This window comes from Ochotona princeps, chromosome 18, assembly GCF_030435755.1.
Source record: "Ochotona princeps isolate mOchPri1 chromosome 18, mOchPri1.hap1, whole genome shotgun sequence".
Classification (NCBI taxonomy): Eukaryota; Metazoa; Chordata; class Mammalia; order Lagomorpha; family Ochotonidae; genus Ochotona; species Ochotona princeps.
In genome coordinates, this window is record NC_080849.1 from 42,067,967 (window position 1) to 42,084,794 (window position 16,828).

Genomic DNA, 16,828 nt, shown 5'->3' on the forward strand with positions numbered 1-16,828 from the left:
AGCTGCGCGCCCGGGCGGCTCCCCAGGAACCTCGCCACCCTGAAGGCCCACTCCCCTTCTCTTCCTTCCCTTCTTCTTTTACTCTCCCCCTCCTTATTTCATTAATCACTTGCTTATTTCTCCCAGTGGACTGAAGGCCACTTTGCACCCCTTCCCCGCTGTCTCCATCCCTTTAAGCTCCTCGCCTCCGGTTTTATTTTCTTCGACATCTCTCTTCTCGCTCCCTTTTCCCGGAGTCTCACTGCCTCCTGGGTTCCGCGCCGCCGCGGCAAACTTTTGAACAGAATACGAGCTCTCAGCAAACAAGTCCTCCAGCTCCTCCTGCCGCTCGCTCCTGCTGGTTCCTGCCGCACCTGAGACGCTGTGCCAGACGGTGATGCCTCTCGGGTTGTGACTCCGGAGCAGAAACTTGAAGGAGTCCTTTGCCCGCCGACCGTCCCACTTGGCAGCAAATCCTCTCCTAGCAGCGGTAAGAGTTGAATGGTAAAGGAGTGTGGGGAAAGAATCTTAACCAAACCAATTTGACTCTCTTGGCGGCTAATTTCCTCCCCCGTCCCTAGTGCACATTGGCATCAGGGGACGTCTTAGCTTTCTTTCCTAACAGGTTTAGCTAGTTATTGGGCACTGGGACTCTGAGCTTGTTTCTAACTGTAGCAAGCAAGAAGTGGCAGGGCGCCCGCCGGCAAGTGGTGCCCAACACCGGGGAGCGGGAGCCTCGCTCCCTCCCCCCAGTTCCGGGAGTTTCTAGGGTTTGGAGGGTGGCAGGCCAGGAACGTTCTCAACGACTGTGTGCCCTCTTTTTCGTCCTGCGCAGAATGACCATGTGTAGCGGAGCGAAGCTGGCCCTGCTGGTCTATGGGATCCTAATGCACAGCAGCGTCTACTGCTCACCTGGCGCCGCCGGACTCCGGTTCTCAGGGATCAGGTAGGTGCTAGCCGCAAAGGATCAGGTGGGCCTGGGGCTTCCTTTCCCGGGACACTTCTTCGTGATCACTTTCTATCCTGGAGTTGCCAGCTCCAGGCTCTCAGCGGCTCCCCCGCCTCCCCGCCCGCGAGCCTCGGCCACCTTTGGCTATCCGAAGGGTAGGGATGCCCCCGGCCAGAGGATCCAGCTAAGCCAGAGAATCCAGGTGGGCACCGCGAGAGCTCGGGCCCCCTCTCCACTCTGCCGAGGCAGTAGTTGGAGCCCCGGTAGAGATCGAGAGCTTCGGGCAGCAGTTGAAGCCGCCCCTCCTCCAACCTGCTTTCCGGGAAGGGGGCTGGGCACGGTCGGCCGCTCGGCTTCCCTCCCCAATTCTTCGGGTGAGTTTGGAGAACTTTGGGTTCCCAGAACCCGGCCCAGGGTGGAGCGTTAAGCTCCTACGGACTTGGCTTTGTTAGCGATTGCTCTGAACTGTCTGGGCGGGGTCTTCCTGTCTCTCCTCCACCTTTTATCTCCACCTCATTAAAATTTTTTTCTCCGAGGAGCGGGATTTTTTTTTTCTTTCTAAGTGGCCTTGGCTCCAACTGCATTCTGAGTCTCCTACTAACTTGGGGAGGGAGACTGTTGGCCTGGTACGATCGAACAAAAGCGACTTGAGAGAAAAAAAAAAACGAGACTGGGAGGGAGGGGGAGCAATGGATGCTAGGCAGGAGAAAGAGAAAGCCGGCAGACGCGCTGGCAGAGCAGGGAGGACCACCCAGTCCAACCCACAAAGGTTGGAGTACTGGTCTTTCCCTTAACCCCTGGTTTCTAGCGGTCGGCGCTGCCCCAGCTTCTTACCCCAGCCCGAGTCTCTGCCCAGTGTGCGGGACAAAGGAAGCGCGCTGGGCAGCGCAGCGCCCGCACCCCGTGGCGCCGGGAGCAGCCAGAAGCGCGCGCGCTCTGCCGGTGAAGCTGTCTCTGCTAGCCGCGCCCAAGAGCGTTCGCCACAACCTCAGCTTTGGCCAGAGAGACCGTTAGTTCTATCTTTGGTATTCAGATGTCAGTATCTGGGAACGGGGAGTGGGACTGAAGTGGCTGGAAAGACGCGGTGTTCGGGGTACCCCAGCCAGGGCTGAGGCGCGTCATTGAGGGAGAGCTGGGCGCGGGGTGTGGGGAGGCGTGCGCTTTTCTAGCCGTGGCCTCTGCAGGGATGGAGGAATAACGAGTCCATCCTCGAGGAGAGGATTTCGCGTCTCTGCCGCATTCCGAGCCTCTCTAGCATACCAAAGCGAGGGAGCTTTGGGTTTCAACCCACCTCTTTCCGTCCCGTGCCGCCACGATGGAGGCGGCCGGCCGAGCCAGGCGGAGAGGTCGCCAGTCCCTTGTTGGTTATCGGTCCCTTGATGACCTGAGTTCTGGGGTTGAGATCGGTTCTCTCCTTCTCGCCTGGGCGGACAGATTAGTGAGAACGACTAAGTGGATTCGCGCGCCTTTATTTTACTCCCAACTGCTATCCAAGTGCTGAGTGTTTGGCACTTTCCCCCGGGCAAGAAGAACCGGAGGGCACCGACACACCACAGAACCAGCCTCCGCCAAACCGGCTAAGTTTAGGGACATCTATTATTCATGTTCCTGCCAGATCCTCTCTGGCCCAGAATAGAAACTGGAGGTTCTCCGTGACCTACATCTGTGCGGGAAGTGCTCCACTAGGGCCCTGAGGCTTGGGTGGGGGTGGCGGGTGGAGTCTGATCGCAGCCGCGCACCCGACCTTCTTGGTTTTCACCCTCTGGGTTCTGTTCCGGGTCTCCCACTTCGGGTCCTGGAGTTGGTCAGCACCTGGTCTCCTCAGGGCCTATCTTGATCCCAAGGGTGGCTACTTGAGAAAGGCTCGGGCGTCTCGCGGGGAGAGGGGCGGTCCTTCTCGGCGGTAGGTGTACTCGGTGCAGGCGCCTGTGTTTCCCGGAGTTTGTTTAGCCATCGCCTTGCAGGAAGACCCTTTCCCCGCGAGAGGAGGGGTGGGCGAAGCAGCTCAAGGAGCGGGAATTACTCGTGGGTGGGATGTCCTCTTCCTTACCTCTGCCCCCATCCCAGTCCTGGAAGAGTGGAAAACTTTTATGTGCGGGACCTTAACGAAAAGGAGACAACCTTTTCCCCTGGGTCTTCGCAGATCGGGAGGGCTTTGTAATGATCACTCTTTCTGTCTGGGGCTACCCTGTAGGCCGGAGGATGAGGCATACGATGAGGACGGAATACCGCTACAAGATTTCTACGACTCGGACCCGCCTGGCGCAGGCAGCCCCGCCTCTGCACTGCACGACGCTTACGCGCTGTACTACCCTGAGGAGAGCAGGTGCTGAGTGCGGCCTCCCCCGCCTGCCCGGGGCTGGGTGCCCGGACCGAGGGAGCGGGAGGGGCAGGGCAGTGGCTCGTAGAATAGGTTCTTTTTAATGAAGGCCTTCAAACCTCTCCTCTTTCAGACTGGAGACTTTAGGAGCGGGTGGGTGCTGATAAATCCGAGAGCCGTGTGGGGGCTGATAAACTGCAACTCAGTGAGTGCGCGCCTGGCCATGTGGGGTGCGCACTTAGGTGGTCGAGACTCAAACTCCGGATCCTAGCGGTCTTTTGTCTGCCTCCTTGAAAGACCCTGGGCGCACGCGGTGGCAGGGTGGCTTGGGGGAGCTCTAGGAGGGATGGTCTGTGACCTCGGGCATCATTTTGCTTCCCCGTTAGAGATGTCGCCCTTGGGATCCTCAACAAGGCCTACCGCAAAGTGCTGGACCAGCTGTCCGCCAGGAAGTACCTGCAGGCTCTCGTGGCCAAGGGCGTGGGGTAAGAGTTTGTCAAAGAGTTAACTGACGCGTGATGGCGCGCGCGCACCGGGTGGGTGGGTGTCTAAAGCGAGAGCGCGCGTGCGGAGCAGGTGGCTTGGGCTTTTGCTTTGCGGAGTGCAAGAGAGGAGGAGGGTGGGTTTGCGCCCTGGGGTCGCTGTGGAGGGAGAGAGTGCCAGCCTGCGGCTGTGGGCGGAGTTTTTGCAAAGGTTCCTTAGTTTGGATCCCGGGAGAGGGGAGAAGAGAGAGGGTAGGCGCAACTCGGAAGTTAGAGCCATTTTTAGTGAAAATGAAGAAGCCAAACATCCGCTTCCCTCCAGCCATTCAAAACCTTCAAGCTTCGCGGGAGGATTTGCTGTAATTTCCTCTCAGTGTGCCCCCTCTAAGCGTGCATTTACTATAAATTCAAATCGAAATAAACAAATCATCAAAATTGGACGGTTAAGGAAACAAACAGTTTTCCCTCACGCGAGAAAAAACCCGGAGCACAGGGCTTGCTCCCAGTGCAGAAGGCAACATTTTAATAAAACCAGTGGGAAAACAGATTACAATTTCGCAATGAATAATTCATACAGTGAAAAATATTGCCTTCAGCCTGTCGACTTGTGTTATTATCACGTTTTTCGGTTTAGCGTGCGGAAGGAGAGGAGGGCTTGTGTATCACTAGGAAGTGCAGGATCGATACAAACTGCACGGCGAGAGCCAACCTGGCACGTTGTGCGCTTTGGTGATTTTCTTTGTAGTTCGAGGGTGAGACGAGTGGTGGGGACAGTTTAACGCCCGGGCGCGGTTGGCCAGATCTCGAAGGGAATGGGAAAAAGGTTAGACGTCTACCCAGACCGCATCCCGGAAGCCTGCTGTGGAACTCAGAGCCAAGAAATCCTGAGTGGGGGGAGGAAAACAGGGATTTCCATGTCAGCCCTCCCTGGGGCGGCTGACTGGCAGAGGAAGGAGGCGCGTGGGTAGGGCAAGCGTGGCGCCACGCCTTCCCCGAAGACCCTCGGGGGTCTTCGAAGCTCTTAGAGTGGGGTCCGCCCGCTCCTCACGCCCAAGGACTTTGTACCTCCAGCCCACCACCCTTTTCCCCGACCCCGTTTTTTCCCCCCTTTTTCTTTATTTGCAGTGAAAACCTGGGCGGCGGCGCAGAGGACGACTTGGGACTGTTCTCCAAGCGCCACTCGGACGGAATCTTCACCGACAGCTACAGCCGCTATCGGAAACAAATGGCTGTTAAGAAATACTTGGCGGCTGTCCTAGGGAAAAGGTATAAACAGAGAGTTAAAAACAAAGGGCGCAGAATAGCGTATTTGTAGCGTTGAGTTACCAGCTACTCTGTATATACACCCTGCCCCAAATGAAAAGTCCTTTTCCAAACTGACTCAACAGTCATCGCTCATATGTTCTATCCAAACATGTATTTATGTATGAAGTAAAGCCATTAAATGAATATTTTGATAACAATATTGTTTTTCTTTTTACAAAGCACTAGAGAATGCACAGATATACTTTGTGGACCAATTATTGATATATATTATAAATATATATAAAGATTATCTATATATAGTAGAGAGCAATTCATACGAAGTGTGCACAAGGATTGAAAATTCGCCTGAGCTGTTTATGTTTTTATATAAAATAAATAGAAAAATAGACAATCATTGTTTTGAATATTACTCCTATTTTTGTAAACTCGAATTAAAAAGGATAGTATTTTTATCCAACGACAGGCCTGAAGATGTTAATATTGACCATTTGCTACTGTACATAAACAATGACGCCCTGCCCCAGGCAGGCTTTGAGGTAATGATGGAGAACTCCCGAAGGGCGTTCTTCTGGCTGGGAACCTGGGGCAGGCTGCTTTCATCCCAGCCCAAATGACTCCACTGGGCTAGGTCTCCCCTGGCTGGGTGGCAACTCCAGTACCGCTTTATTTGATTCTATTTTATGGTGTATTTGTCTCTTTAAGACTGCCAGCCCAGAAGGAAATTCTCCTATTAAAACAACAGCTCAATCCAAATTGTGCTTCACCCCTACCCCCCCCAGAACTGACAACCACTCCCAGGGTGAAGAGTTGAGTAATGGTACAGAGCAAAGAGGCTCCGGATGGGCAACTCTCTTTTCTGTACTTCCCAATTCTCCAGGGGAGCCAACATCCCAAGGCGAGGGCAATTGGAACAAAGGAAAGGGGAGAGATGTGCATTGGAGGAGGCAGGGGCTTAGGCAGTCAGAGGAGGACCCTGCAGAAGGGCTGGTTTGAGCTGCCCCAGATCTGGGAAGCTGGGGCCCTGAGGGCGCTGCTCCAGGGCCACTGCCTGGCTGACTTTGGGCGCTGGGTATTGGAAATGGGTGCAAAGTACAATGTGTTTTTCTCCAGTGCTGTCCATGCTTCTCATCTTGTGAAATGATCAGGATCCTGGAACCCTGCTCCGTAGGCGCCACCTTTTCCTTTGTGATTTTCTGTAACCCCATTCCTACCCTTCTGCACTGTTTAAGTACCATGTATCATTTTTCATTCACTTCTCTTGAACTTGTGAATGCTTCTCACTTCTTTGTTGCTTGATGCAAGAACTTACTGTAAAGTTTAGGAACTCTGTGTAGCTACCATGAAGTGATTATGCACTAAATATGAACCTCTTGTCTCTTGTTTGTTGAGTTTGTAGGTAAAAATGTATTTTTATACATTATGGCTTATTGCTTAGTAAAATTTATTTCATAAAATCAATCTTTGTCATATTAGAATGTGTAGTGGTCACATGTTGCTCAGTTTTACTAACTGATAAATCGTTTGAACCTCATCTGCTTATGTATGAGTACTATCTTATATTTGTGGTCAAAAGTGAGGTAAGCAAGCTCCAACAAACCCCCCAAACCCACTTTTGTATCCCTTTTTGGCTAAAGCATGTCTGCTTCCTGTCAATTCCTTGAACATACAGAGTCATCTTTACAAACAAAAGAACCTTCACCCAGCAACCAGATCAAGCAGCAACAGATAAACCAGCCAGCCAATTCCCCAAATTTCAGGCACAAGAAAAGATTCAACATTAGCTTGTAAAGTTTTGAAAGATCTTTCCTTTTCCTTTATGGATCTGATTAGTATGAAGTCATAAATCAGAGAAAACAAAATTGTATTTGCATCCCCAGGCGGGGTGGATGCTGCCAGGAGATCACATTGCAAGCAGCAAGAACAGAGGCATTGGATCCATGCCTGGGTCCTCCGTACAGGATCAATCCTTGGTTCATTCTGCAGTCTCCTCAGGCAATGTGACACGGGATGCAGTGTGCGGCTTTAGTGCCTTTCTTCGCCTTTTAAATCGCCACGAATCACAGATGGCTATTTAGTGGCCCTACAATGCTGCAACACATCAGCTTGCATTTTAGTCTTAATTATTTGTTTCTCGGAGAATGGGCGGAGTATTCTGTTTTTGTGTCAGCTGTTAGTGATGAAATAGGTTCTAGTTAACCTTTTGTTTATGAAGTTTAATTCAGTGTTCCCGTGGCTAGTTGCAAGCATTTCACAGTGGTCACCCAGTTTAATCTTTTGTATATTTTTTAGAAATGCCAAGAGCCTTACTACACTGGAGCAAATTTATGATATAGTGATAATTTAGATAGATGTTAGTCTTGAAGCTCTTATTTTGTGTGCAACTGATTATAAAAACATCTTAACCAAGTATTATTACACACATGATCTCTATAACTAGGACTTTGATAACTGTTATATAAAGTGTGTAAAATTTGTATGAATAAATTTTTGTAAACAATGCAACTTGGTCTAATGTTTGGAGAAAAAAGACATTCAGCAAATACTTTAAGACTTCTTAAAGTATTATATTTCTACAGCAACCATAAAATATTTTTCATGTCTGCAATATCTAAACATCCATGTATTTTCATAAGCTGTACTTTAATATCTGCCTGATGGGTTACTGGATTTAAATTAATACTTAAAGTAGCTATGCATACATAGATGTCTGAGAGGATATTAAACTCATAAATAGGCACAGATGATGGAACATTCACAACACACAGTTTACAGTAATTCCCATCCCCTAATGTGTGTATACATTGCTCAGTATTCAAAAAGTGATTAGGCATAGGTAGGAGACAATGCAAGAGTATAAGTATTCATTATACTCTTAAAATAGCTAATATAAAATAGTTAATACGTTTACAGGTAACTGTGGACTAAATTGATCTTGATAACATTGTGTATAAACATAAAAGGTCAACTTTGTAAGATGTAAAATGTGTTTAGAGATATGCAGACAACTGTATCTGTTTGAAACACTTTGGGCAGAAGTAACAAGAGCATGAATAAGTCAAGAGTTAACTAGGTCCTTTAAGAGAACATGTATTTTGAGGTGTGGGACAAAATGTGAACAGTCACTTTTGGATTATATGCTTTCTTGGTTCTTATTAACAAGCTTTAAAGCAAAACCTTTGATGAAATTCCCACAAACTCCTTTATGGGGTGTTTTTGGAGCCCTTAACTATTTCTGGGTTATAAGAAGTGTATTGCAAAATCACTTACAAGCTGCCTGTCATTCAGTTTAAAGTGCCAGATTTTCATCCTCAAATTGACATGTTCATTTAATCGGTAAGTATCATAATAGTGTTAAAGAATCAGCAAGGAGTTAAAGATTATTTTCAGAATTTAACTTAGTATTTAAGGCCCAGAAACATACAAGGATGATCCCATGATCTAGAAAACTAATTTGTAATAAGTTAAAAAGATATAGGCCAGTACACTTTGTATTTATGTTGGATTTTATTGGATATTGGGTTTTTCTTCTCTGTTTTAACAGCTGCTCCCTCCTGTGCCACTGAGTCACTAGTGCAGTAAGTGGATAAATGAAGACCTTTTGTTTGGTTAAGGGCTAATGACTTACCTGGAAAATAAGATATACCCCAGACTAGGCTGATTCAAGTGAAATTCATACACATAGCAAATTGCTACCTTCTATTGATTGGAGTAACTCAAATTATGGCTTTTCCTGGGAAGATTTACTCATTTGTCTGTTCAGGAAGCCATGATGTACATGATGTATTCTTTATTACTCTTAGAGCTGGAAGCACACTGATTTGATACAGTACAGATTATTGAACCCCTTTAGGGGGTCAGGTACACCACTGTTTAGGAGAGCTTGATCAACAACTGGGAATTAATGTGTGTTTTTCCAAAGAGTTTTATACTGTAACAAGATCATCTGGGAGAACTTGTTAACAATGCAAAATGTAGGGTGCCACCAGAACTGGTGGACCTGCATTTTTAAGAAAACCTTACGTTAACATGCACTACAGTTTAAGACTTCCTAGATTTAGAATTTGGTGCCATATGTAGGCACACACATGTGCTGGAGCTGTATGATTTGTTAATATCAAATAAGCAAGGTCATGGTACCTACACAGTGTAATAAAATATTGATCTCCTATGTTATCCAGGGATATGTATTAGGTTTTTGGAAAACAGCTGTATTTCCAACGGTTCCTAGCCAGTGTTATTTCACTTTTTTTTTTTTTAAAGATTTATTTTATTTTTATTACAAAGTCAGATATACTGAGAGGAGGAGAGATAGAGAGGAAGTGGAGCTGCCAGGATTAGAACCAGCGGCGATATGGGATCAAGGCGCGGACCTTAGCCACCAGGCCACGCCGCTGAGCCCCCAGTGTTATTTCACTTGACCATCATGGTTGGATCTCTTAATTACAAAGGCTTGTGGAAGGAGAGTAAACCCTTAAGTCAGAGTTGGGAAATAGTTTGGCCCACAGGCTGTGCCAGACCCACCAAGTCATTTAATCTGGCTCTGCCAAGGTGACTACAGGTGGGGCTTGAAATTTGATGACTCTCTAGTAGGCTAATTTGTAAGTTGATAATTCTGCAAGGTCTGTGAGTGGTATGACGAATATATAAGTGGCCCTTGGCTCTAAGACTCCAGAAAGTTCTACCACATAACTAAGAGAGTAATACTGTAATGGAGAGAAACTGTACAGCTAGCTGGTGGTAATTCCGGGATCCAGAAATCAACTTCCAAATGCATAATATCTTAATTTGATTTTAATGTATCTTCCTCCAAATGTTTACAAGACTGATTTCTCTTGGATGCCCACAATGACCTCAAACTCAGCCCTGCTTTTCCTGCTATTATACAGCAGGAATCAGTATGAACAATATTGGTGTAAGGTTAGAACTGTACTTTTCTCTGCCACTCTTACCCTTCTTTTGAGAAGGGAGATGCCTACTCCCTCCCGTTGCTGCCATCCAGTGCCTCCCCACTGGATCTTCTTACTTATTTTCATTTTGTTTGAAAGGATTGAGGGGAAGGGAAGGAAGAAAACCAGAGCTAGAAAGAAATCTTCCATTCGCTTGTTCACTCCTTAAATTCCCAACAACAACTGGATCTGGGACAGGCTGACATTATCAGCCAAGAACTTAAGCCATGGGATTCAAAGCTATGATCTCTTGTTTGCTGCCCTAGGGTGTGCATTTGCAGAAAATGAATCAGAAATGGAACCAAGACATGAATTCAGGCACTCAGACGGTGCTTGGGGGTGTCCCAAGCCGTGTCTTGACTAGCTCTCACATTGGCTTGTAGCTGCTCAACCTTGCCTGTGGAAGATAGTTTTAGCCCTGGTTAATGACACAACCCTTGGATAACACATTCCAGAGTAGCCTCCGTTGTCACAGGACTGAAGGCTCTCAGCATCCGGTCTCACCTCTGAGTTCTCCAGCTTTTCCTCTTTAGAAGGGTGGGTTCTTCTCAGCATTTGAAATCTGAATGCTGTTTTCAAGTTCCTGCACCCCTGATCTCCACACCTGGAACGTCCATTCTCCACCTACCCAATCTCAGTTTTCTCTAGGTTCTAACACAAGTCCTCCTTTTTGTGAATCTCTCTCACGCCTGCCAGAATCGCTGCCATCTTCACATCTCCTGTGACCCTGACTCTGTTTCGCCACAGCTGATCTCTAATTCTACAGCAACCTTTCTGTTCCTTAACTGTATCGAAGTGCTTGTCTTGTCTCTCCAGCTAGATGATGTCCTGGATGGCACAGACAATATATTCGATGTCACTTTAACAGCCAGTGCACTCCTGGAAAAACATTTATTTTTTCTGCATGATTGAACTGGCCAGAGGACTTGCAGAATTTGCCATGATATTTCCCCTTTAGTCTAATAGGACAGCTGCAAAGGATGTATAGGAAGTGAAATTAACTTACTAATTAGGTGTTCATCATGAATCAAACCAGAAGTTCCTTCGGGAAAAGCTACACAGAAAACAATGCTGTACTAATTAGACATACTTCTGCTATAGGGCAAAAGGAACTTTAAATTCACATACAAGCAATACTACCAAGCTCCAGCCACACAGGTCTCTATTTACTTATTTATTTTTCAGTTTGACAAGGGAAAGGAGGATCATATATCAAGCTAAAAAAGTTCACCTTATGCCTCAAGACAGTAATACTTTTTTTCCTAGAATAATGGGAAAGGGATGCATTGAGATGCAGGCTGGGAACTGCATTGCTTTCAAAGTGATAATGACCAGAGCAGTTATCCACAACTGACAAAGAAATCCAACCCCGATCCCAGCTGAAATGTAATTTGAAACACGGGTTCATAAAAAGCAAAAGGGATGTAATAAAACAAGATTTTAGTATTATTGTGGGTGATATCATCAGGCCCAAGTTAAATTTTTTTTCCAGCATTCTTTGCTATATCATTGAATCCCGATTTGAAGAGGAATATTAATGACAAACCACCAAGAAAATAGTATGATGTGGTTGCATAACTTCCTTTCTCTTGTTAATGGCTGTGATTTTAGCTTAATCACAGCTCCCTCACGGAGGGTACTGGTCTTATGGGGATGTTAACTTCACTTCTTGTGTAACCAGTAAGGACATCTGTGTTCCTTGGCCACTGTGTGTAGGGTATGGCATGTAGTCTATGATAGCACAGTGAGATGAGAGAGTGTCTTTTTTGGTGTAAGCCTCCAAGGTAAAAGTTCTTTTGCTTTTGAAGGATGGGAAATGCAATGTAATGCACCCTATTGAAAATTCAGCCTAAGTGTGAAACTGAGTGGAAGATGCAGAGGGATACCAGGACAAATTAGATATGTCTCTGATGTCATTAAACTTATCTAATCAATCCTATCTGAAGACAGAATTGCCAGTGGATTGTCTTGTTACCCCAGTAAATGCCCTTCATCACATCAGCTAATCTTTTTGCTTCTTCTTTGTAGCATCAATTAGGACCTGTGTTGTAATTAGTGAAAAACCAGTTCAAACTGGCATAGGCATTTTTCCCCCCCTTCTTTGGTTAGTATTTTGTTTTTGAATAGTTTTAAACATACTGAACAGAAATTGTGAGGCGGTACCAAATACTTTTCCCACATACCTCTCACCTCACTTCCTCCACTAGCATCTCATGTAAGTGTGTTTGTCGCAATTAGTGAACCATACCCAACTTCAGCTTTCTCTATTTTTTTTTTTTAGCTTTCTCTATTTTTAAAATCAAAGCTCCTTTTCCTCCCCTCAATGTCTTCTCCAGGACACAGAAGAGAATATTACAGGTGGTCTGCAGAGGTTCCAGATAATGGAAAGCTTTACAAGTTTGAGTGCCTCAGTGTTTCCAAGACTCCACATCTTCTGTTGAAATTCTGCTTGAATGGTTCAGTAGTTAAATACTTGGAGCACCTACAAGTGAGCTTGTAACTGTTTTGACCTATAATATACATTCTTTAAGGAGCCCTGACCATCCTTTGTCATCAAGTACACTACTTTTTTGGAACAACTGCTCTGCTCCGAAACTTCCTTTATGACTTTCTGTTGAGTCCAAACTGTGTCCTCTCTCAGATGCAATTCCCTAACACTTTTGGAATGTGTGTTATAACTCTGTGAAGGCTTCAGTCTTCTGATGATGTTTAGCCTACAGTTCCCCAAGCATTACGGCCTCTCTCTTCCCTGCTTCTGCCCCCTCATTTCAGATTACCTACCCTATCTTCCCACTGCCCCAAATGCTTTCACTTCCTTACCACTAAAACATTTGATTATTCACAGATTTCCAGTTGCACACATTTTGTTGGAATAGACAGAATCTCATTATGGCTAAAAAAAATTGATTATATATATATATATATATATATATATATATATATATATATATATATATATTTGAAAGTGAGAAAGAAAAAAGAGAATCTTCCATTCAATGGTTCACTCCACAAATGATTGCAATGGAAGGAACTGGGTCAGACCAAAGCCAGGAACAGGATTCAGGAAGTTCATCTGGGTCTACCATGTAGAAGCAGGTGCCCAAGAATTTGGGCTGTCCTTGGCACATTAGCAGGCAGCTGGCTTGGGAATGAAGCAGCATAACTCAAACTGGCACAGTATGGGATGACTGCTTCCCAGGGAGTGGTTTTGCTTGCTACGCTACAATGCTGGACCCTCTGACCATTTTTTGTCACACTTACTTTACCACTCCTCAAATTTGGATCAACGAGTGTGAGTTTTTTTCCCTATTGCTAAGGGCTGTTTGGGTATTGTTCTACTACAAATTTATGGTTACCTAAGTCTGGGGTATCTCTAGTGCACTCATTCCTGGTCAGTTCTCATCTCATTTTCCTCACTTGTTTGCTTCATTTTTAAAGGTCTTCCCCCAGCTGTAGGCAACTGCCTAGTTTGCTTTGTACCTAGTCAAATGCTACCATTGCTGGGAGAAAAGCTGCCAATAGCTGGTGGGCATTGTGGGCCTGGTTAATGCCAAATTTGTGTTGACTATACCAGTGTGCTAGTATAGTTACTTATTCTATTATTATTGATTTTTTCTAGAGATATATGGGGAAGGTGGGGAATGCCTGGCCCCCAGGCAGGGAGGCTGCTGTTTGCTTAGGGAGGGGGAACAGGGAATGTATTAGAATGGGAAAGGCTGAGGGCATGTTTGATAGGGGATAAATCATTTCTAGGGTCTTCCATAGGCCATGCCACTGCAATTGCAGATAGGTGAGAAGAAGGATAGTTTAGAGGAGGGAAGCTGGATGGCATGTCTGGGTCAGGCCAAGGGATCTGCCCATATAGAATACCTGGGTTGGGCTAAATAGCATTGCCTGTGGCCTGTTGGTACACACAAAAGCTGGGGCTGGAGGACATGCCTGGCTGGGATAGGCCACAGTACCTACTTGGGCCACAGCACACACCAGAATGTGAAAGAACCAGATCTGGGGGTGGGATTCTGGAGGGGACTTGTGGGCTTTCCTTGGTGGTACTTCAGCACCTGCCTGTTTGTCAAGGGAGAGCTGGGGGTGCTGATGGGCTAAGTCTGGCTGGACTTCGGAACTCATCTGACATTCATGGAGCTGAGGTTGAGCCAGACTGTAGCACCCACGGGCACATGCAAAGGCCAGAATTGAGGGCAGACCATGCCAAGAAGGGCCAGGGCACCCAATGGCATGCATGAGATCCAGCGCTGGGAGTGCTAGATTGCAGGTCCTGCTGGGAAGCACAATAGTTGGGGCTGGGGTGGAGTAGAGGGGCGGGCCAGGCCAGGCAAAGTTGCAGTACTCTGCATTTGTGTGGGCTGGGTCTGGGGGAAGGCTGGGCCGGGCCAGGCTGAGGCACCATTGACAAACAGGAGAGCCAGGACAGGGTGTGGGTCACGCCAAGCTGGGTTAAGTTACAACACCTGCTGGCCAGAGCTGAGACTGTGGTGGGTGGGCCATGCCTGACAGTTTTGTGTATGAGCAAGATCTGGGGCTGGGAACAGACCTGGCAGGGGAACTTTGGGAACTCCCCTGCTAGGCAGCAGCTGCCACTGGTGAGTGTGAGAGCTGGGGCTGTAGGCACAACGGGGCACCACTGGCATGCCTGCAGGCTGTGTTTTAGGGAAGGCCAGACTGGGCTAGGCTCTAGCAACTAAGAGCCAGAATGGGTGTGGGACAGGCCAGGAAAGCTCACAGCACCCTCTGATTCACATGTGAACTGAGTCTGGAGGTGGACTAGGCTGGGCTAGGCTCTAGCACCCACTAGAGAGAGCCAGAATGAGTGCAGGCCTGGTGGGGTTTTAGGCTGCATCACTGGCTGGTGTGTATGAAGACTGGGCCAGCAGCAAGCTGGTCTGGGCTGGGTTGCAGCACATACTAACTAATGTTGAGAGATGGAGTTGGGAGCAGAACTTACCAGGAAGCTGCAATACACAAGCGTCAAATCTGAGTGACCCCAGGCAAGGTTTCTTGGAAGGCTCCCCAAGTGGACCACTGGACTCAAACCCTGGCCACAAGGAAATTCACAATATGTGTGGTTTGACTTTGGGGTGCATTTTTGGAACAGGGCCCCTTCAGTTGCTGATGCCTGTGCAATGGACAGCATACCCAGATGCATACAGGGGACATAACAGCCATTCTTCTAGGCCAGTAGAGGACATCAAGTGCCTCATCAGAGGATGAAAAGCGGAAGAGGTTGGATAGTTCTGGCCAAGCTTTGCAACATATTCCCGGACCTGTGGATACACTAAGGTGGATTTGGTCAGTCAATAGACCTTAACAAGATTTTCTCAGCCATGGTGCAATGAAACCGATGGCATCTCAGAACTAACAATATCACTAGGTAATATCCTCAGAACACTCTTTCTCACATCAGGGTCTCTAAGTTGCCATCAAATGGCCGTCCTCCATCCCCAGTTCCTACTGTAGTTTGACAGCAAGGAGTGACCCCCTCTCCTTCCTTCCATGTGGTCACAGGAGAAAAAAATAAGGAAACATTTGTCCCAGACATCTTCCTCCGTGCCTCCAATCTTTTCACCCTAATCAGAGACCAACGTGTATATGCATTCCTCTTAACTATGTAAATAATGTTACAAAAATTAAAAGGGTTGATTTGGGTGTTCCACAATTTCAGCTTTGATGAGGAGTGGAAAAAAAAGCCATGTGAGTTTCTTGAGTGCTTGGGGATTTTCCATTTGTGCGTGTGGTTGTTGTTGAATGATGCTTTGCTCAGATCTTTTCTGGATACTCCCCTTTGAGAATAAGCAGGATTTGTTAGAGAATGGCCATTTGAGTTACATATTTTCATATATTTTCTTAGATGTGGAAGCCAAAACTTGGCCCTAAAATGAACTGAAGAAGTAATTGATATTCTTTACTTAATGGGATAGAAGTTTTTCTGGGATTGGGATTTTGCATGCGGCATATCTTGCTCACACTGCTTTCACTATTATGCAAGGAACCAAGGATTCCATTTTTCAGATTCTGTCTTCTGATTGCAAGATTATTTGCTGCACTTCAATTAGAGCATGTGAGTGTGTGTTGGTATGTGTGTGCACATGTGTATGTGTGCATGTGTGTGTGTATGAGGAGAGAGAGAGGCAAACCAGTTCCATTTTTGAATTGCTAAGCATCCTGGTACAAGGGCTAGTACAATGAATGTCTAGGCTGCCAAAGCAAGGCCCCTAGATTTTTTAATGAATTACTTAGTGTCTGCTTGTCTCTTCTCAGTAATGGAGCCAGGATCCTATTTTTTTTTAAAATTGGGATCTATATAGTAAGTAAGGCTCCCTGCTTTATTTCTCAAATAGGCCGAAGTTGGAAATTAGCTTGTTTCAGTAAGTAGTTTATGTCCATATCATTACCATTAAGGACATCTTACTTACCCCAGGCAAGAAAATTAGAAAAAAAATATTCTTAAGATGTTTTATCCTCACTGTGTGTGCACTTGCAGACATATGTCTCAGTAAAACCTCCCATGACTTCATGAATGTGATTTCTTGAGGTGTTGTACATTTTGACTAAATTTTTTAAAGTTATTTTCATTTGAGAGACAGAGATAGAGTGTCCAGAAAATTCCCCGTACGGACCACCAGAATGTCCAGAAAACTCCCTGTACGGGCCACCAGAATGTCCAGAAAATTCCCTGTACGGGCCACCAGAATGTCGCCGCCCTGCAGCGACACTAAAACGATGAGGAATTTCAAGGGCCTGGAAAAAATAGGACCCGCCACCGCCACCGGCACACACACACCAAACGAACACAGACACAAACGAACAAACGAAAATGAGAAGGCAAGCGAAAAGGCAGGCGAATCAAAAGATTTATTGCTGAAAGCAG

At 46.6% G+C, this 16,828-nt stretch overlaps 1 protein-coding gene across 2 annotated transcripts; it reads left to right on the forward strand.

The window, feature by feature from the left end:
* The first annotated feature begins 203 nt into the window (after positions 1–203).
* On the forward strand, positions 204–5,110 carry ADCYAP1 (adenylate cyclase activating polypeptide 1). 2 transcript variants are annotated; one of them, XM_004579616.2, is made up of 5 exons: positions 204–469; positions 815–925; positions 3,123–3,254; positions 3,635–3,733; positions 4,856–5,110. In XM_004579616.2, exons 2-5 carry the CDS (start codon positions 816–818, stop codon positions 5,043–5,045), a joined length of 531 nt encoding a protein of 176 aa, XP_004579673.1. In that variant the 5' UTR covers positions 204–469; position 815; the 3' UTR covers positions 5,046–5,110. The 2 variants fall into 2 exon arrangements, with proteins under 2 accessions (XP_004579673.1, XP_058532947.1); XM_058676964.1 differs by lacking the exons at positions 204–469; positions 815–925 and adding an exon at positions 1,783–1,963.
* The last annotated feature ends 11,718 nt before the right edge of the window (positions 5,111–16,828 follow it).